This window comes from Mixophyes fleayi, chromosome 2, assembly GCF_038048845.1.
Source record: "Mixophyes fleayi isolate aMixFle1 chromosome 2, aMixFle1.hap1, whole genome shotgun sequence".
NCBI lineage: Eukaryota > Metazoa > Chordata > Amphibia > Anura > Limnodynastidae > Mixophyes > Mixophyes fleayi.
In genome coordinates, this window is record NC_134403.1 from 269,861,561 (window position 1) to 269,883,175 (window position 21,615).

At 42.8% G+C, this 21,615-nt stretch overlaps 1 protein-coding gene across 3 annotated transcripts in view; it reads left to right on the top strand.

Annotated features, from left to right (window-relative positions):
* LOC142138998 (C4b-binding protein alpha chain-like) overlaps positions 1 to 21,615 on the top strand; it is a 104,166-nt gene that overhangs the window by 36,451 nt on the left and 46,100 nt on the right. For all 3 annotated transcript variants that reach the window (XM_075196210.1, XM_075196211.1, XM_075196212.1), the window contains exons 4-7: positions 5,677 to 5,868; positions 6,008 to 6,104; positions 15,038 to 15,117; positions 19,173 to 19,352. In XM_075196210.1, the coding sequence (XP_075052311.1) occupies positions 5,677 to 5,868; positions 6,008 to 6,104; positions 15,038 to 15,117; positions 19,173 to 19,352 (549 nt within the window). The remainder of the gene's footprint in view (positions 1 to 5,676; positions 5,869 to 6,007; positions 6,105 to 15,037; positions 15,118 to 19,172; positions 19,353 to 21,615) is intronic.

Sequence of the window (21,615 nt, forward strand, 5' to 3'; positions counted from 1 at the left end):
AGAGTCTAGACTGAACTGATTGGTGGAGAGCGGAGGAGGCAGCGGGAACAGAAGCAGCGTCCCGTTGCCTAGCAACGGAACTGAGACCAGGGCGCATGCGCCCGCTATCCGGAAGTCCAGCGGCAGCCGACGGGGAGATCAGACGTCCGTTCCCTGTCTGACAGGGGAATCAGCGGGGACGGCGTCTGACAGAACCTTTGAAAAATATTCCTGAAGGGTGTTTTTTTTTTTTTTTTAAGTGGTGATTACATCTGCACTTAAGAGTATTGAGCTGCAAGCACTCTGGAATGAAAAACTTTTTCTTAATATATTTCAAAATAAGATGCTTCTGAAGAAAAATAGCATTTTGCCCTCGTGGTATCTGGTTTTCATGTAAATCAGGAAATGTTTGCAACAATTGAGGGTGCCCAGTAAAAATTGTAGTAAAACAATCCAACCAAGTATAGCAATATCAGGCAATAGTAGTACTTATCTGTGACAGGATCGACATCCTGTGCATTCTCCTGGCTGCAGTTATTCCTCTCCTGAATAACTCGGCTCTCCTGACTGGTGCACGAAGAGCCGCCCGAGGTTATCCTTCCACTTGCCACCAGAAATCTGACAGGATGGACCACCTTTGCCACCCTGTCTGTTGCTGCTGGTAATTGCCTGGGCTGACTTTGCCACTGTTCCCTTTTGTTATCCCAAATGCGCCCTCTAACCGCAGTAGTAGGGGCTTACAAATGCTGCCTCCACTGGACTCCTTACCGGCATCCAGAACCGGGTTCCTTCTGGGTAACTGTCACTGCTAGTGTACCACGTTGCTGGTGTACCTGGCCGGGTACCCCTGATCTCTTACTATGGATCAGGGTTGCTGTGGATGGATCCTCCCTGGTCTATCACACTGGCCAGAGCTACTGGGTAGTGGGCAGAGTGGTGGTATCGGAAAGCTGGGTCCAAACCTCAGAACAGCCGGGAACTAATTAAAGTTCGGTCTAATCTGTAGGTCACAGGAATTTCAGCATAGAGAAGTCTCCAAGCAGGTCTTTGAAGAAAGTGATGTTTATTTGCTCTTACACTGGTGTAAGGTGACAGTGATCATATCACATGGAACAAGAAGAACGAATTCCAATACAAAACGGTGCCTTTTTTTATACACATTTGGAGACTAGTCTTAGCAGGAGGTAAACCGTCCTCCTGTCCCTTTAACCAATCTGGGTTGATTCTTGCAGCCTGCACGTGAATCAACCCAGAGAGTTTAAGACCCTGTAGCATTGCTGCTAGTAGCAGGGGGGCAGTATACTCCCCCGCCCCCCTGTCCACGAGCTGCCAGGTACAGTGGGGCTCAGCCCCCTCTCCTCCCCTTGTGCCTGTCTGTCTGGGGCGAGAGATTTATCAACTGAATTCCAGGGACTGGGCTCCGGGGTCTGGCACTGCTCCCTGGCCGAAAATAGTACCAGGTGAGAGCTGCCAGATCCAGAGGCAACAGTCCCTGCCCTGTCGCTAGTTGAAGCTCTTTGAGCTCCAGCTAGGGTCTTAGCTTTCTGGGACCCCCAGGAGATGCTGTACCTCCCGGAGTTGCTTGATCTCAGGAGGACCCAGTGGAAGTCCCTCCAGCAGTCAATGAAGCTGGCTGCCGGGGGGGGGTGAAAGATCCAGGGCTGCTCCTGCAGCCCCCTCTGGACCGAGGGACAGGATAAGTACTCTACATTTATTTTATTTCATACATATACATTTACATCTTACATTTAAAATACACAGTTACACTCCCGGAGCCTAGCATCGGGGATTAACCCTTGCTGCACGCCAGCTAACTACCGGCGCTGCAGCCCCTATACAAAATCATTTATTTATATACATTTTTACAAGTAAATACAGTTAACCCCTTCGTTGCTGCAGCACTGGGTGCTCATTAATAACTTAAATAACAATGGGAATCTGGCGCAAAGCTAATGATAAATTCTATTGTTCACATAGAGCATATACATTAAAAAGTGCATATATGATGCTGAGTTTATTTAAAAACAAACATAATTATGTAAAATGATTCATTAATCACAATAAAACTCATATATAGTGCAATTGCAATATCGTAAAGTAACATATAAAAGCAGATCTGCTATAAGACAAAAAATGTTTTAGTGCATCTCCACCAAAGGCATAACCACATAGGTGCACAATATTCCCAGCATTAATCTGTGCTGTGCATGCGCAATATAAAAAGATCATCCAAAGTTTTAATAATGAAGTTAAAAAAAAGGGTGGACCAGGTGAAAATAATCACTGTAATGTTGAAAAACAGTTACAAAATATCCTTGTACATTCAAAGTTCCAGAGTATTATATAAATAATCAAATATATACTGGATCCAAAATAGATAGAGTAGAAACGGGACTGATATGAGGCGAGCTTATCCTCTAATTATAGGGAAAAGTATCTTAAATGTTCCAACCTTTCATTCTGTGTCCCTCCGTAGCACTCAATTAGTCCAAACATGTAGAGTGTTTGTTTAGGATGAGTTGGAGCCGCGGCCGCAGCTTCAACGAGACAGCGCATGCAACAAGAACTGTGTTCGGGAGCTGTAAAAACATACAGATGGTAACGATGAAGATGTTATGCGGTATATCAATATAACCAACGCGTTTCACCCAGTTTAGCCGGCTTCCTCAGGGAAATTGGTTATCAAGTGTATTGAGCACTAACTTGTACTCCTTTCCGGTTGGGGGTGTGGTTTTTATCCAGCCATGATTGGTGGAAACACGGGAGTAGCCAAATGTTCAATAACGTAGCAAACTGATACAATGTTGTCTCTCAATTAGCTTATACTCACATGTTGTTAACTTTGTGTTGTAGTTGTACCTCCAAAGTGTTCAAAAGTAGGTACCATGAGATTCCTGGATACATTGTCAAAATCTATAATGTTATAGCCTCGGCAAGAAATATGCACAAAGTACTTATTAAGATAAACATAAACTATTGATAAATCTAAAATAATTAACTATAAATCATAATGAAATCACTGTTAAAAGCCATAGCTGAATTTAAAACAGACAAAACTTTAAAAATCTTTGGCGGATTTGGTGCTCCACAGCACCATACAGTATGGAAGACAAGGACATATGTAAAACAAGAACAAATAAGGCAGACAACAAGGCAGACAAAATGAATGGAGACATGACAACAAAGGGTATGGAGGACCCTGCTTATTAGAGAGCTTACATTCTAAAGGGAAGTGGGCACAGCTGAAACAAGAGGAGCAAATGTGGCTCAGAGTGGAGATTGGGATAGTTGTGAGGGTGCATTAGTGTGAATAGTGTTATCGAGGATAAGGTCACCTCTAAAAAAGAGATGGGTTTTCAAAGAGCAATTAATGATTTAAAGGCTGTGGGAAAGTGGTGAGCAGCACGGGAGAAGTCTTGTAAGAGGGAGTGAGAGGTGGCTACGAGAGACGAGACAAGGCACAGGTCAGAGGTAGATCTAAGAGAGCGGGAGGGAGATTTTTTGATATGAGATTTGAGATGTATGCAGGAGTAGTGTTGTTGAGGGCTTTGTAGGTAAGGGTGAGTAATTTGAATTTGATTCTGGAGGACACAAAGAGCCAGTGTAGGGATTTGCAAAGTGGTGCAGCAGATGTGGAACGGTGAGAGAGGAAAATCAGTCTTGCAACAACATTTGGGATGGATTGAAGTGTGGATATATGGGTGTCGGGAATGCCAGATAGCAGGAGGTTGCAATAGTCAAGACGGGAGATGATGAGAGAATGAATAAGAGTTTTGATAGCATGTTGAGTATGAAAAGAGCGTATTCTGGCAGAATTTTTAAGGTCGACAGGACTGGGAGACAGTCTTGATGTGAGCAATAAAGCAGAGGGTGAAGTCAAGTGTGACACTATGACTAAGGCTTGGGAGACTGAGAAAATTGTGGTGTTATTGACAGCGAGGGAGATTTGAGGGCAGGTGGTGACTCTGGCAGGAGGGAAGATAATAAGTTCTGTATTGGACATGTAGAGATTTAGGTAGCGTTGGGACATCCATGTGGAGATAGCAGAAAGACAGTTGGATTCTGCACATGTTTAAAATAACATGTTTAGAAATAACATGGTAGCCCATCAAGGTGTACTATTTTGAATACAAGACAACCTATCCTATCAAATGAGTACCTCCTGAGTTTGACGCCGGGATGGGAGGACCTGGACACTAGAGCCTGCCTTTCCCAGAATATAACTACTAAGAGGGCACATCATTTGAAATGGGGCATCTCTCTTTCAATCGAGGGTGCACCCAAGTGTTTTGGTGCCAGGATGAGGGATATCTGGGACTTTTAGTGCACTTTCCCATCCCCTGTCTCTCTTAGTATAGCTGTAATGTAGGGTGCTATTGTCTGATGATCACATGTATATCTTCGTATCTCTACCTTGAACTCTATAACCTCACATGTTCCTATCTCTTCATGTCTATCTTTCTCTGAATTCTTGACTCATTGGGAACTCACTGAACTTGCAGCTTTCAGCCGCACTCTCGCTCCACCAAATTCTGACTCAGATCTGTGTGTCACACATTTCTATGCCACAAAGGGCATTACAAACTACAGCCATTCAAGAGCCAGGTCTAGTTGTAATTCCAAATATGTCTGAGGGTAAGTTGTAGGACTATTTCCAAAAGATTTGAACCTGTGGGCACGTTCCTCTTGTATGAATGATATCATCTCTATCCCCACAAAGCTTAAATCAAGGGAGAGTTTTGGGAATATATTATGTTTTTTGCTGGGGTTTGACACCAAAAGAGTAGCAGTTTATAAGCAGTTTGCTTGACTGTAATATATACACTTTTATATTGAACCCCAATAAGATGTAATGGAGGTAGATGGTAGGTCTTGTTCCCAGTCTTTTATATAGTTGATAGCTGGGGATTCAAAATTGAGAAAGGCACATACATAAAAATAATCAAACCAATGCTAGGAGATCTATGTCTACAAAGTGCATATATAGGATTATAAAAAATATATCATTAAATACATTTTATAGATTAAAGATGTATTTATTGAATGTATTTGTTTTCATACCATATATATGCACCTTGTGGCTCGCTTAACTAATGATTGTTATATGTGCACCCATGACTAATTAATAGCTGTGCACACTATATATTTGAGACCTCCCTAGTTCTTCTTTATGCATACTATTGTGACCTGTTGAAAAGATATTCTCAAATCGTGTGCGATACTGGTTGATCTGAATATGCCAATGTTGGTGGGTTGGGGTTAGCTGGGGAATGGCCTACAACTCACATCTGATTTATATGGTTTTCACCCTGTAAGTGCATTTTTTATTTGACCTTTAGTAAATGAAAATCGCTTTATATATTGTGTGCTTCTCTATGTTAGTCTAGCACTCTTTTACACGTACATATTATCTGAGGTCTGTTTGTGTGTCTGTGGATGTGAAGGCTTTTATAAGCATCAGTGGAGGTGCAGCTGACACTTCCTGGAATAAAGATAACGTTACCTTGGATCCACTTAATCAGCACTATCGACTTATTGTTAAACTTTTTTTATTATATAAAATCAAGAACACTTAGTCCGGCCTCGCTTAAAGGGTCTAAAGAGAAGATTTATGCTTTTTACTGTTTCATAGAAAACATAGGATCATAGATTGTAAATAATATAATCTGCTCAGTTTTGTTTTATTTGTTTTAATAGGAGCCTGTAATGTTCCTGAAAGAATCCCCTTTGCAGAACCTAAACCAAATGATCTTGACTTGATCATATTTCTTCCTGATACAAAAGTGTCGTATAACTGTCGCCCTGGTTTCTCACGTGTACCTGGCACTATTAGTTCAATAATCTGCTTACAAAACTATACATGGTCTCAGCCGGACACATTCTGCCAGCGTAAGTACATGATTTTGCTTTTCATTCTCTCCGGTTGTTTATATAGATAAATAGTACTGGTGATTTAAAAGTATAGCCTTTCTTAATATAGGTAGCTTAGCTGTGGTTTCTATCACTTTTTCTCTTTCATTGGTGGCAGGTAGATCTTGTGGGAGTCCTGGAGAAGTACTGAACGGAGAAGCAGAAGCCACAGACTATTTATTTGGCTCTCGGGTGACCTATAAATGTAATGATGGGTGAGTTTTAAATATAGATTGGGTTAAATGTACAGTGGTATAATTTTGGATGACTGCAAATTCTTAAACATGATCTAAAAAGTAAATAGAATAGTGCTATTTTTCCAGTAAAAACAGAAGAAGAAAAGTATATGTTATGGGGGGCACGGTCAATGGGTCCACACTAATCAATAAACATTTATAATACTTTATTTTTACATATTTGCAATGGTCCAAACTAGATATCTTTTTAGCAATTTATCTATACACTGTGATTTAAATCTGACCAAATTACTATTCCTCTGACGATAAATGCACAGAAAGTGGTAATTAGACAAAAGATGTAATCTAATTGTTAGGAACCCCTCCAGCCAGCACAACACAACCCGGAGTCTACTCTGCCAGTCAGGTGTTCACTGGAGCCCCTGATGGTGGGGACAGACGGGGCTGCAGACTGACAGAGGGTCGTGAAGTGTGTACCGGCTGGGGAGAACCCAGGCAAGAAGAGTCAGGTCCACGCAGAGGTCAAAGGCCGGCAGCAAGTAGCAGTATCGATGAACAAGCTGAGGTCAGAGGTCACAGGCAAAGTAGCGGAACGGGTAAACAAGCCAAGGATCAGGGTAACAGGAAACATGAGCGAAGTCCAATACAAAGCCAAGGGTCATACACGGGAAGTCAAATATAGATATCAGGATACAGGAACTGGAACAAGCAGGTCAGCAGACTGGAACACAGGAGCTATAACCGGCAATGAGGCAGCAAACCTCATTGCCTTAAATACCCAGCTGAACCAATCACAGGTTGAACACACTCCTGCAGGTTAATAAAGCAGTCACTAACAGAGCCAATCAGGGCTTGCCCCTGGCCTGCACAGTTGCAGGCTAATGCCTGTAATTGCCTCCTATAATCTGCCCATATTAATTAGCCCACAGGCTGTAGAACGCTGCGCCCGGCCTCCTCCTATTGCCGGGACGCAGCTCTGAAGCGTCTACTGGTTGCCCCCGCAACGGCCGGGTTATGGCCGGAAATGACGTCCCGGTCGTCATGGCGACGGCCGGGACGCGGGTGAGTGAGTCGCGGCGGCTGGGCACCGCCGCGGCTTGTAACAGTACCCCCCCTTGAGGAGGGGTCGAGGGACCCCGACATCCCGGTTTTCTAGGGAATTTTTTGAAGAACTCCTTCAGTTTCTTTGGGGCATGGAGTTGTCTCAGCGGAACCCAAGATCGCTCTTCCAATCCGCGATTCCTCCATTGTACAAGGAAATGCACCTGTCCTTGAACTTTTTTAGAATCAAGGACCTTTTGAATCACGAATTTTTGTGGTCCACTGGAACTTCTCCCAGGCACACTTGAAGACTGGGCTTGACCAGGAAATAGTACCGGTTTCAACAGAGAACAATGAAATGTGTTGGGAATTCTCAACGAGGCCGGAATTCTTAACCTAAATGCGACGGGGTTCACCTGTTTGATGATAGGAAACGGCCCGATGAACTTAGGGCCCAACTTCTTGCAAGGCTGTCTGAGCCTGATATTTTTTGTAGACAGCCACACCTTCTGGCCAACCTTAAGGGAGCAGGTGGTACGATGTCGATCCGAATTTTTTTTTGCCACAAGTGAGGCTTGTCTCAATGATGAGTGAACTTTCTTCCAGATAACTCTGAGATCTCTTGCAGTGGAGCGGATCTCCTGGATACCAACGGACTGGAGTGAATACAGGGAGTTAGATCTGGGGTGAAAACCATAATTGCAGAAGAACGGAGAGATTTTAGTAGCTGAGTGACAGGAATTATTACAGGCAAATTCCGCCCAGGGTAACAAGGAAGACCAATTATCGTGGAACTCCGATGTGTAGCATCGCAGAAACTTTTCTAGGGACTGGTTAACCCTTTCAGTTTGCCCATTTGACTGAGGGTGGTAGGCGGATGATAAACTGACCTTGATTCCGAGAAGGGTACAGAAGGATCTCCAGAATTGTGCTATAAACTGAGAACCCCGATCAGAGACGATGTCAGTAGGGAGGCCATGGAGCCTGAAAATATGTTGAATGAATAAGAGAGCCAAATCCCGAGCAGAAGGCAGTTTGGTTAACGGAATGAAGTGTGACATTTTGCTGAACCGGTCTACCACGACCCAAATCGTGTTGTGTCCTGCAGAAGGTGGTAAATCCACTACAAAGTCCATAGACAGATGAGTCCATGGTTTCGCAGGAGGGGCCAAAGGAACTAATTGGCCTACTGGACGGATCCTAGGAACTTTGTTTCTAGCACAAATCTCACATGAGAGGACATGCCTCTTGACGTCGGCAGACATGGATGGCCACCAGACCGTGCGGGAAAGGATTTCTAGCGTCTTGTAAATTCCAGGGTGCCCAGCAGCCCTACTGCAATGTGCTTCCGCAAGAACCGCCTTTCTTAAGTGGACTGGAACAAAAAGTCGTTGCTCCGGAGTAGCATCCGGGGCTAATTTCTGGAATCTCTGCAGTGTGACACTCAGATCTTGGGTTAACCCAGCATGGATTATGGAAGGAGGAATAATAGACTCTGGGTTAGTAACTGGAACATGGTGTGCCATGAAACTCCTGGACAGGGCATCTGCCCGGACATTCTTGGAACCTGGTCTGTAGGTGATTAGGAAATTGAACCGGGTAAAAAATAATGCCCAGCGGGCCTGTCTAGGGTTTAAACGCTTGGCTGACTGTATATATTGCAAGTTCTTGTGGTCGGTAATGACAGAGATCTGATGCGAAGCACCCTCCAACCAATGCCGCCACTCCTCGAAGGCCCACTTGATTGTCAATAGTTCTCTATTACCGACGTCGTAGTTGGCTTCTGCTGAAGAGAACTGACGGGAGCAATAGGCACATGGGTGTAGACGATTAGTATGAGGATACTTCTGTGATAGAATGGCGCCGGCCCCAACGTCCGAGGCATCGACCTCTAGAACAAATGTTTTAGCTGGATCTGGATGTTTAAGGACCTCAGCTGAGATAAAGGCCTTTTTCAGACTTTTGAATGAGGCTACTGCTTGAGACGACCAATTAGTTGGGTCCATTCCTTTACGGGTCAAAGCGACAATGGGAGCCACAATGGGAGCGAAGTTGTGAATGAACCTTCGATAATAATTGGAGAAGCCCAGAAACCTCTGTACCGCCTTTAGCTTGTTGGGTTGTACCCAATCCACAATAGCCTGGACCTTTGTTGAATCCATAGAAAATCCCTCAGAAGAGATTAACCTAAAAAGGATACCTTCTGCACCTCAAACTCACACTTTTCCAGCTTGGCGTAGAGATGGTTTTCTCGCAATTTTTGTAAGACTTGTTTGACGTGAGTCTGATGTGCGAGTAAAGATTTGGAATAGATGAGGATATCATCTAAATAGACGACTACAAAACCACCCAGGAAGTCTCGGAGGACCTCGTTGATCAAGTCCTGGAACACCGCAGGCGCATTGCTGAGGCCAAACGGCATGACCAGATACTCGTAGTGGCCAGAGTGCGTATTGAAAGCCATCTTCCACTCATCTCCTTCTTTGATACGGATGAGATTATACGCTCCACGAAGGTCGATTTTAGTGAAGACAGTAGCCCCTCTTAGCTGATCAAACAATACTGAGATGAGCGGAAGGGGATAGGTGTTCTTGACTGTGATATGTTTCAATCCCCGGTAGTCAATAGAAGGTCTTAAGCCTCCGTCCTTTTTTGATACAAAGAAGCATCCTGCTCCTACGGGAGATTTAGATGGCCTGATGAAGCCTTTCTCCAGGTTTTCGTCGATATATTCCTGCATGGATTTTGTTTCTGGAGCAGAAAGGGAATACAAACGCCCCTTAGGTAACTTGGAACCAGGAATAAGTTCGATGGCACAGTCAAAGTCACGATGTGGCGGTAAGGTATCAGCAGCCTTCTTGGAGAACACGTCCCAGAATTCATGATACTGTGAGGGAAGCCGCTCCGGAATAGGCTGAATCATACGCAGAGACAGTGACAAACAAGACTGTGTACAATAAGTACTCCACTTGACAATCTCTCCTTTTACCCAGTCTATGACAGGGTTATGACAGGAAAGCCATGGGTGGCCCAAGATCATAGGAACCGACGAACAATCGATCAGGAAGAAGGTGATTGACTCAGAATGGAGAGCCCCGATCTTCAACTGTAGTGGCGGGGTCTCCCAGGAAATCTTGCCACCAGGCAACGGACCTCCGTCTAAGCCACAGACAATAATAGCAGAGTTGAGTTTTACCATCGGAATTCCGGCAGAGCGGGCAAACCCGATATCAAGGAAGTTGCCTGCAGCTCCGCTATCAATGAAGGCCGACAGGTCCACAGAGCGAGCCCAGAAGGTGAGCTGTGCAGGGATTAATACAGCATTTTTCGGGGAGATAATTTGCAGACCTAGGTGAACTTTCCCCTCATTCCCTAGGCATGGTCTTTTCCCGACTTATTTGGGCAAGAACGGGAGAAGTGGCCTTTTATGCCACAGTAGAGACATAGACCTTGCGAACGTCTCCTGTCTCTCTCCTCAGAAGAGAGACGATATGCTCCTAATTGCATAGGCTCCTCACCATCCTGGGAAACAGGAACGAAGGCGGATGGAGGTGATGATGTTTCCTTTTCAGTTTTCCGCTCCTTATATCTCCTGTCAATTTTAATGGAGAGGTGCATCAGATCCTCCAGAGAGCTAGGAGACGGGTATTGCACCAAAGAATCTTTAATCTGTTCAGATAGGCCGAGACGGAACTGACTTCGTAAGGCAGGGTCGTTCCATCCACTATCCGGTGACCATCTACGGAATTCAGCACAGTATTCTTCTGCCGACCGTCGGCCTTGTTTCAAGGACCGTAGATGAGCTTCCGCGGAGGCCACTCGATCCGGGTCATCATACAGTAGACCCAATGCCTCGAAGAAGGAGTCTACGGACTGCATGGCCGGACTGGTCTGCGGCAAAGAAAACGCCCAGGACTGGGGGTCACCCTGCAGAAGGGAAATAATAATCCCAACTCTTTGCTGCTCTGAACCGGAGAAGCGGGGTCTCATCCGAAAATAGAGCTTGCAGCTCTCCCTGAAGTTCCGAAACAGGGTTCTATTTCCGGAGAACCGATCTGGTAAGTTCATTTTGGGTTCACAGATGGGACCTGGAGTAGGTTGTGAAGCTTTTGTGGCTTCTTCTTGAACAGACATACGCTCAGCCAATCCCTGCATCATCTGATACAAGGACTCAACGTGGCCTGCTAGGGTTTGTGCCGGAGACGGTGTGGATCCACTTGCATCCATTCTAACCTCGTCTCCGTGAGTGGGCCGGTTATAATGTTAGGAACCCCTCCAGCCAGCACAACACAACCCGGAGTCTACTCTGCCAGTCAGGTGTTCACTGGAGCCGGAAATATGATAACGCCCGGTAAGTACCGGGCGTAAGACTGTCTAGCCCAGGTGCTGGAGATTTGAAGTGATTTCTATACTGACACCTTTGGAATTGTCTATCCCCACTATCAATATCTCATTGAGTCTGGATTCCTCATGTTAATATACGGATTTACTGATATGAGCTTTGCCTAGAATTTCGGTGTGATTAGGAATAATTGAATTCTGACACAGTATATTCCATCATATTTCCGGAGGAGTTGATTTGATTGGATCCAAGTTTTTAATATAGGTGCACCTATTCAATAGAGTACTCCTCTTTTAGATGGTTACATATGTATATGCCTATTGAGTATTGGTCATTTTTATGATATTTTATTTTATGTTATTGGTTTTAATAAAATCATTTATACATCCACACTGCAATACCGGTGTTTTTGGATTACCTGTAGAACCACTGCGATTTGTTTGTTATTAAACCTCAAATATGTGTTTGTGAGTTCATTCCTAGTAATAGCATGACATGGGTTCAAGTAGCTGTTTAAATCAATGTGTTTGCTTATGTTAAACTCCTCTGTTTTCCTCAGATGATGCTTGTAGATAAGAGAGTCCAAGATCCATGGTTACGGACTAGCACCTTGTACGGATTTATGGCAGGTCTCAAAAGGGAAGCCCTTGAAATGTCTATTTTAGGACAGTGATATGCCTCAAATACGGACATGTTAACTGCGAAGACAGGGTTATAAGTTAATGACAAAGTTAGGCTGAATAGGGTCATAGGAAAATGCATATTTTCGAAAGTATCATACTTAAAGGAGGCATTTGTGGTATGCAGACGAAAGGGAAACTTATGACCTGTTGTGTGGAGGTAATATATCTGTAAGCCATTCTGGGGAAAAGTTAGCACAGGGTAAAAAAAATCCTGAATAGAAGAGGTCTTTGCAACAAGAGTCATAAAACCCTAATTTGCATCTACACAGGCTTTTAGTTCTGACATCACAGGAAGTGGGGCTGTGGGCCCAGCGGCTTAATTTTAAAAACTGTACTGTTACTCTAAGGATTCATTCACTTTTTTGGGAGTCAAATCTAATATTGAAGATTGTCCCATCTTCTACTTCTCCCAACAACAGAACACTTGATCATTCGGGAGTTATAAATTCTGTTTATCCTTTTTATTTTACAAGAAAACATTGCATTACATATTTGTGTATCATTATTGTTATTTTTTTTTAAGCACTGTGGATGTACTTTTCATATTAAATTACACTTAATAACTTCAAGTCTCTGTTCTTACGAATTCACGCATCAGTTTTGTCAAAACGCTACATAGTTAAAACAAGAGAGAACATTGTGGTTTATGTTCACTCTAATTAAAGTAAATTGTGATAGATTAGCTTTAAGGGAGAACCTAAGGCTTCCTAAATAGGAGTGTCAGCTGTTCACAAAAACCTTGGCGGTGGCATAAATGATAAAGCAAACCTAGTGTGTGGCATAGATAGGGAAGGATTTAATAATTTTAGACAGACTAGGTGGTTGTTTTTTGATGAACCCTCTGTTACACACACCTCACAAAGTCTCAGATGAGTGCTGATCGTGACAGGCTTCAGTTCTTCTTTTTTGTGAAGGAGAGGTAAAATGTAGTAAACTTTACTTTTCAGCAAAATTTCAGTAGAATGTCAGCATATCACTGCACAATGTGTTTTACCTTCATGTATCAAATGAAAAAAATGAAGTACAGACTATGAATTTCAGGTAAGTTTGTGGTAGTTGTTTTACAGTGTATGGAGGTTTTGTGCCATAATTAGGGGTTATCTAAAGAGAGTGTTGTAGAGAACATTGTTTAGGATTGATCCTTTGATTGGTCCTTTAGATAGTTTTTCTACATCATAAGCAATCAATTATCAGGGAATTACCCATAGACTTCAAAGGTGAATTGCTTGTAATGGTGGTCCTACGGTGCAAAGTTTTGCAATACTTACATACAGTCAACCAGGGGCTGTTTCCTCCCACACTCCAAAAGCATACTAGTAGGTTAATGGGCTGCCATCAAATTGACCCTAGTCCTTCTCTCTCCACCTTCTCTCTCCCCCTCCCTCTCTCCCTCTCTCTCCCCCTCCCTCTCTCCCTCTCTCTCCCCCTCTCTCTCTCCCCCCCCCCCTCTCCCCCTCTCTCTCTCCCCCCCCCTCTCCCCCTCTCTCTCTTCCCCCCTCTCCCTCTCCCCCCTCTCTCAAGTTAAATTCTATGTGCTGGATTGCAAAAGCACAGTGGATGCATGTGAATGAGCCTTAGATGTGCAATGCATTTTCATACTGTACATTTAATTTTAGTTTTTGTATTGTAGATTAGTGTTGCTATAGGATTTCTTACTTTTATTTAAAAACTAATAATAAGGACAAACGCTTATGTCTTTAATCAAAATGAATAGCAATATTTTTGTCTGGTAAATTGTCCATTAAAAAAAGAAATCCAATTATCCATATATAAAATGTTTGCACCTGTTCAAAGTTATTGTCAGATGTGCCAGCAACACAAGCTAATTGTGGTGATAAAACTAAACAAAAGTATGCCATTTGCATCGTCTGCCTGCTGTTTCTAGTATCACAACAACTGACCTCTATTAGTTAGATCTTCCTCTCTCACCACTCCACATCTGCTGCACCACTTTGCAAATCCCTACACTGGATCCCCCTGTGTCCTTCAGAATCAAATTCAAATTACTCACCCTTACCTACAAAGCCCTCAACAACACTACCCCTGCATACATCTCAAATCTCATATCAAAATACTCTCCCTCCCGCCCTCTTAGATCTACCTCTGACCTGTGCCTTGTCTCGTAACCACCTCTCACTCCCGCTTACAAGACTTCTCCCGTGCTGCTCTCCACTTATGGAATTCTCTACCATGTTAAATCAGACTTTCCCACAGCCTTCAAATCATTAAATTCTCTTTGAAAACCCATCTCTTTTTTAGAGGTGACCTTATCCTTGATAACACTATTCACACTAATGCACCCTCACAACTATCCCAATCTCCACTCTGAGCCACATTTGCTCCTCTTGTTTCAGCTGTGCCCTCTTCCACTTAGAATGTAAGCTCGCCCTTTGTTTTAATGTCTGCATTTTTTGTCTACCTTGTATGTCCCTGTTTTATGTATGCACTGTTTTCCCTACTGTATGGAGCTGCAGAGCACTGTGGCGTCCTACAAATCTACAATAATAAAAATAATAGTTAGTTGTATAGCTCTATACAACTAACTATTATTATTATTTTTCAGATTGATGTCACTTCCAATTTCACACTTCCGGTTTGTGGCTTTTGTTTTTTTTTGTTTTTTCATTTTGCTCGAGATTTTAGTTAAAACACTGGAGGCAGCAGTCTGCTGGGGGGTCGGGGGGGTCGCCCCAATCGCCCCCCCTTCCCGATCCACCGCTGCAGTCAACACACAGTTTGAAGAAGACACATCTTTGATTTGGGTGTACCGTTGATTGACACAAAAAAGTATTCTTATATACGTATTTATTAATAGAACAAATTAGACATTAGAAGATTAGCTTCTCAAGATACATAAACATTTTCTGTTTTATCCCATGTTTTAGTTACCGTTTATCAAGCAAACGAAATTACAGAGACTGCCAAGCAAATGGCGTCTGGACCAATGTACTCCCTGATTGTGAAGGTAAAGTACAAGCTGTGAAATGCATTGGTTCTGCTATTTTTGTTGCACTGTTCAACTACCACACAAAGCTGGATACACATTATAGAAACTTCAACTGCAGATGCAATTTCTCTAACAATTTTTCCAATAATTAAAAGTCCCAATGAGGATGCAGATTTATGTGTTCACCTACACAATTTACCTTCAGATTTGTGCTCTTCATATCTCATAACCATCTGCTGAAAAGATTGTGACTCTGCACACTCTATGGAGACTGCCTACACTGCTGGTCGTGAGTGCATGCACACTTCCACATTTGCACAACCTCATTCCATCGTTCATAGTGATTTTTAGTCAGTTTACAAAATCAATTCAAACGATACAATGTGATAAAACATTATCGTGGGAGCAGGGCTGCCAAGAAGAATTCAGGGCCCGGGTACAACAAATTCATGGGGCCCCCCTCATAGTGAAGTAAGCCCCAAAATTTTTTTGCGCCGCCGTAAGGCGGCGCAAAAAAGATTAGGTATATGGTCATATATTCAGGGGCGTGGCTAGCCAAACGGCAGTGCAAAAATTTTGGGAGGTGCGGTCATGCATTTGGGGGCGTGGCAAACGTGCCATTGGGGCGTGGCTAACATAAAAACCACTAGGCTCTCAATTCGCCGGAGCGTCACATATGTTTAAGCACTCCTGACTTTCAGGACATCTACCACCACAGGGTAGTATACAAACAATGCAGTGTGTACACAAACAGTTCAGTCTTGGCCTACACCTTACATTGGACACAACATTCACCAAAAATTGGTATTGTCCCTACTAGAATCACAACATTTCACACACTGTGCTGCTCTCTCCTACCTGTTCTTCTCACTTTCTCCACCTGTGGCTGCTGCTTTCTTTAGTTGTGGCTTGTCCGGATCCAGAAATGTTGAAGGACCTATTTTGAAAAAAAAATGGCTACATTTAGAAAATTACAGCCAGCCCCAGCGTTAAATCAATAGCACCCACGATTAATAATTAGGCCTTCCTCCAGCTCCAATATTACAATAATGTGCCCCTTCATCATCGCCATGCCTTATGATCACACTGTGCCCTCCATGCTGTTTTTGCCCCCTTCATCTGGCTCCCCTTCATCAGACTATACTATGCTGCTCCCCCCCTTTTTCAATCCCACTGTGCCATGCCTCCCCCCCCCTTTGTAACCCCACTGTGTCATGCTGCCCACCATTTTTTAACCCCACTGTGCCATGCTGACCCCTGTTTATTAACCCCACTGTGCCATACTGCCCCGTTTTTTAACCCATCTGTGCCCCTCTCATTTTTTCACCCCCTGTCATGCTGCTTTCCCATTTTTTAACCCCTCTGTGCTCCCCCCTCAATTTTTAACCCCTCTGACATGCTGCTTTCCCATTTTTTAACCCATCTGTGCCCCTCTCATTTTTTAACCCCTCTGACATGCTGCTTTCCCGTTTTTTAACCCCTCTGTGCTCCCCCCTCAATTTTTAACCCCTCTGACATGCTGCTTTCCCATTTTTTAACCCCTCTGTGCCCCCACTCATTTTTTAACCCCTCTGACATGCTGCTTTCCCATTTTTTAACCCCTCTGTGCTCCCCCTCATTTTTTAACCCCTCTGACATGCTGCTTCCCCGTTTTTAACCCCTTTGACATGCTGCTTTCCCGTTTTTTAACCCCTCTGTGCTCCCCCTCATTTTTTAACCCCTCTGACATGCTGCTTCCCCGTTTTTAACCCCTTTGACATGCTGCTTTCCCGTTTTTTAACCCCTCTGTGCCCCCCCTTATTTTTTAACCCCTCTGTCATGCTGCCCCCCCGTTTTTTAACCCCTTTGTGCCCCCTCATTTTTTAACCCCTCTGTCATGCTGCCCCCCCGTTTTTTAACCCTTGTGCTCCCCCTCATTTTTTAACCCCTCTGTCATGCTGCCCCCCCCCCCCCCCGTTTTTTAACCCCTCTGTGCCCCCCTCGTTTTCCTCCCTTCACTTACCTTTTCTCCTCTCTTGGTCTTCTCTGCTGCTCTGTGCTCCATTGCTCCAGACTGACTGAATGCTGGGCATGACATGATGACATCACACCCAGCATTCAGACAGTCTGAATAGAGCACAGAGCAGCAGAGAGGAGGGATGCCGGCTCCGCGATCAGGTGAGTATGTTTTTTTTTTTTTTTTTTAAACTAGCCTGCTCCCCCCACCAACGACCGAGCCCCCCCCCACCCCCGCCAAAAAAAAAAAAAAAAGGAAAGGAAAAAAAACGTTTGGAAAAAAAAAATTAAAAAATTAAAAAAAATCAGCAGCGCAAGGGCCCGGGCCGGGCCCCCTGACATGCCGGGCCCGGGTAATTAGTACCCGCTCCCCCCCCCTCTCGGCGGCCCTGCGTGGGAGCATGCACACTAATGCAATATGGGGCCTAACAGTCGTTTATTGTGTGATTGGTGCAATAATTCGTTGAAAAAGCTGTAGTGTGTACCAAGCTTAAGCCCTAAGTGATAAGAAAACAATCTAGGTCTACTTATGAGTTATGTAGTGTGGAGATTGATCTCCTGTGCAAATTTACTTTTTAAATGTATTATTATTATTATTTTATTTGGGTCCAAAATCACAGGATCAAAGACACACAAAGCTCTTAACTTCTATAAAGATTAAAAATTCGACGTTATATTTAATCTTAAATGTGGCATTCCCCCAATCTGTCAGATCCCACTAAAAACACCAATGTTGCTCTTTCTTCTTCTACTAAGACTTGCCTGTTTCACAAACTCAGTGGTGTTCCCAAAAACCCTTCACTGTGAACTTCCCATTTATGTGAGGGAGGGACATTGACAATCCCACTGAGAGTTTGAATCATATCCTTCTTTGTATTAGAAAGGAATGAATGCTGGACTGTTGGGTTCTTTGCATGGATTCACTAAATCCCAAGTAAAATTTTAAGTTTTTATTTGCCATTTTCTTATAATAATCCCTATTTTATTTGTTAAACGTTTAACTACATGATATATAGCTACGGCTGGAAAAAAGGAATTGTTTATGTCCACTACAACTGCCATAGACAATGATCTCTGTTATTTTATTTTGGTTGTGTTAGTTAACATGGTATACAGAACAGGTGACACAGGAAAGTTTCTGAAATGGTGTAGCCCAGCGAAAGGATGAAAAGTGGCTTGCCTGGAAGAAAGACACACAGAACAAGAAAGTCTTTGCACACATACACTTTAATAAAGTTCACAGGTTGCTCGCAATAGGCTGAAGACAAAGTAACGGGAGAATGGGGCAATATAAGCAAAATGTCTACAAATGTTTAGTCCCAGAAAACACACACTCAAATTTTGAGGTGCCTACCGAAGTATCCACAAGATGGCACACAAAAAAATGAGTTAACTTGGATAAAATACAGAGTCCCAAATGTCCACCAGAGAGCAGAGGTTGGTAGGTGCTCCAGTTTGTCAATCACAAAAGTTGTTGAAGCTCATCAGCCAGAGATCAAAAGGGTCTGCCCAGCAACTAGAGCCCACAGTCTAAAGACCACTCCCAATAATAGATGCCCAGGTGTCAAGCAATTGGAAACCACTCTGGTCACACAGCAGGGAACATGTTGGACCACAGTCGCTCTGCACAGGCAGATAACGGGACACCATTCTTCAGGGCAGACTCCCTCCAGTAGTCCACCCTGGTTCTGACAGGAAGCTGTACAGGCAGCTTTCCTGTTGCCGGCTGGTGAGGCAGAGGTGTAATCTAACTCTAGTTTCAGCCCCCAGTAAAGAACCCTATTGCTCAGTGTCCTGACCATGTGTGTTTTGGGCAGATATTTTAGCTCAAGTTCTTCACTGATACCAGACACCCACCTGCTTTGAGTGTAGCTTTGCTAACACAGGAATGCTTGGTTTCCATGGTGAATCCATCCTACATTTGGCCTGGGGTAAAGATAGTAAATCAGCAACAAATTAACATCCAAAAGCAGTTAAATAAAAAAATTTATATAAAAAAGTTTTAAAACTGGTGTAAAAGGCTGTTTCTGAGTGTCCCACGCAAGTACGTTTCAAATGTATTATTATTTTTCTTTCAGCTGTTATCTGTTCTGCACCAGAAACACCTACTGATGGATCATTTAACCCCTACAAGGATGAGTACATGTATGCGGATGCTGTAACATTTTCATGTAAAAGGGGTTTAGAACTTGTTGGTGCAAGGACTGTATCCTGCACAGCTGACGGGAGGTGGAGTTCTACTTCCCCTACATGCATAGGTTAGTCCTGTTTTGTTTTTTGTTTATTTTTCCCTAAATGTTTAATTTTATGTATTAAAGGTACAAATAAATTATTTGACATACTTAAATAAGGGTAACACAGAGGCTTTAGGGTAATATTACACAGCCACTCAAGTGGTAATGCCAACCCACAAAAAATTTAACAAGGAGAAAATAAAGGGGGCACAGACAGTGAGAGGATAGAGAAGGGATGGTGAACATGCTAATCAAGGTTATACTTCCAACATTACATTGGTATAAAACTTAAACATCAGTTCCTTGGAGGTTTGAGAGTAGATTGTCAGAGAAATATGTCAGGAATATACTAATCATGGAATTTGCTACTTTTGTACTTTGATCTTTAAACATCTACTATAAACATCTCTTGGATTTACTTTACCTGATGCCAGATGGGAGCGTTATTTAGCCTGAAAAGGAGTGCATTTTCATCATCTATGGAGTTTTCTACAAAATGTTACAAGACTCAAGTGGATACCTATCCGTCCATTGCTAACAGGGATGATAATTATAACCTCGCTACTTTGAAGTATTGGCTTTATCTCACTCTGAATCATTTTACCACTATATGAAGGCTTAATGATAGTCTACACTGCTCCCTGGTGTCAGCTCATAGGCACTGCATGTTAATTAGCATACTGACTGCTGCTATAGGTCTCTGAAAACTTTATGCCAGCCGGGTAATTTTTACTAGGGGCTTAATCTATTATTTGTCTGTTCTATTTGTACGTCAGTGTCTATCCTACAAGGAATTGATATCTATGTTTTTTAACTTGTACCAGTGTAATATTGGTATAGTATAGCCTTGTTTATCATAATTCTCTTTATCATTTTCAGTATTTTATATGTTGTAATAAATTTGATTGAATTTTTATATGCTAGGTACGTGATATATTTTTATTGTTTTATTATTGACCATCCATTTTATTGTTACAAAAACTGGGGGTGGGAAGTTCCAATCCATTTTATTGTTGCCTATCCATCTTCTCACTGTCTGTAGCCCCTCTAGTTTACATATGTGTTGTTTGGGTTCTAGATCTTAAAATGTATTTTCCACATGATTAATGCTACAGTTAATTTTGTTTTCTACTTTTATTTACCTTTAAAAATGTTCATTATTATTTTTACATAATTCTTACACTGACAGGAAAGTATTCAGATATTTGTATATGAAATATCACAGCATTTGCAGTTCCTTAGGACACCTCTTTATTCCTGAGCTTTTCTGGAACTACATATGGCCTAAAAATTTTGGCTCTTTAATTTATTTAACCAGCGTTTTTTCCATTTGTTATGTACTGTATGAAAGTAGCATATTTTTTTTTCTCAAAAGGTTTTATTAAGTTTTTAGTAAAAGAATATGTAACAAACATAGCAGTTACCACAGAGTACAGTGCATAATGTAGATTCAATAAATCAAACAGAACTGCCCATAAACCATCAAAAAAGTAACAAAAAACAATAACACAGAAAACATTCAAGTACATATAAGACAAAGACTTCAAGGGGGGGAGGAGGAGGGAGACAGACAGGGGGGCAGGAGTCGGAGACTGGCCGTATTGACCCCAATCAACCATAAAGGCACATTTTGAGAACAGGACATCTACCCTCCAGAGGGGTATACAGCATGGGAGATTTAGGTAGCAGACACAGGTCTATACTTTGAAAAGAATTCGTACCATGTAAACCATTTAACCAGGGGCGAGGAAGCTCTTGAGGAAAAGTTAAAGCCTATGGTTTCCATCTCATAGCTGTGTTGTACTTTTCTGATGATTTTGGTAAGAGATGGAACCAAGGGGGATTTCCAGCTTTGAGCTATTGCGGCTCTGGCTGATATGAGTATGTGCCAAGCCACATAGTGATTATGACGCTGAAGATGAGGGGGATATAGGTGTAAAAGTGCCATAGCCGGACATTGGGATAAATCATCCTTAGTGACCTGGGTGATTAGCTGGAAAATTTCAACCCAAAGAGGTTGTAGCTTAGGGCAGTTCCAAAAAACGTGTATAAGCGTTCCAACTTCCCCACAATTTCTCCAACAGTACTTAGCTTCTGACGCCCAGATTTTATGCAGTTTGTCTGGCGTGAGATACACCCTGTGAATCATTTTAATAAGCATTTCTGAATGGTTAATACACTTTGACATTTTGTATATATTCTGATTGATTTTCGACCAGACCTCTGGTGAAATATCTAAATTTAGTTCTTTCTCCCAAATCCCCTGCACCGAGAGATCTCTGCTGTC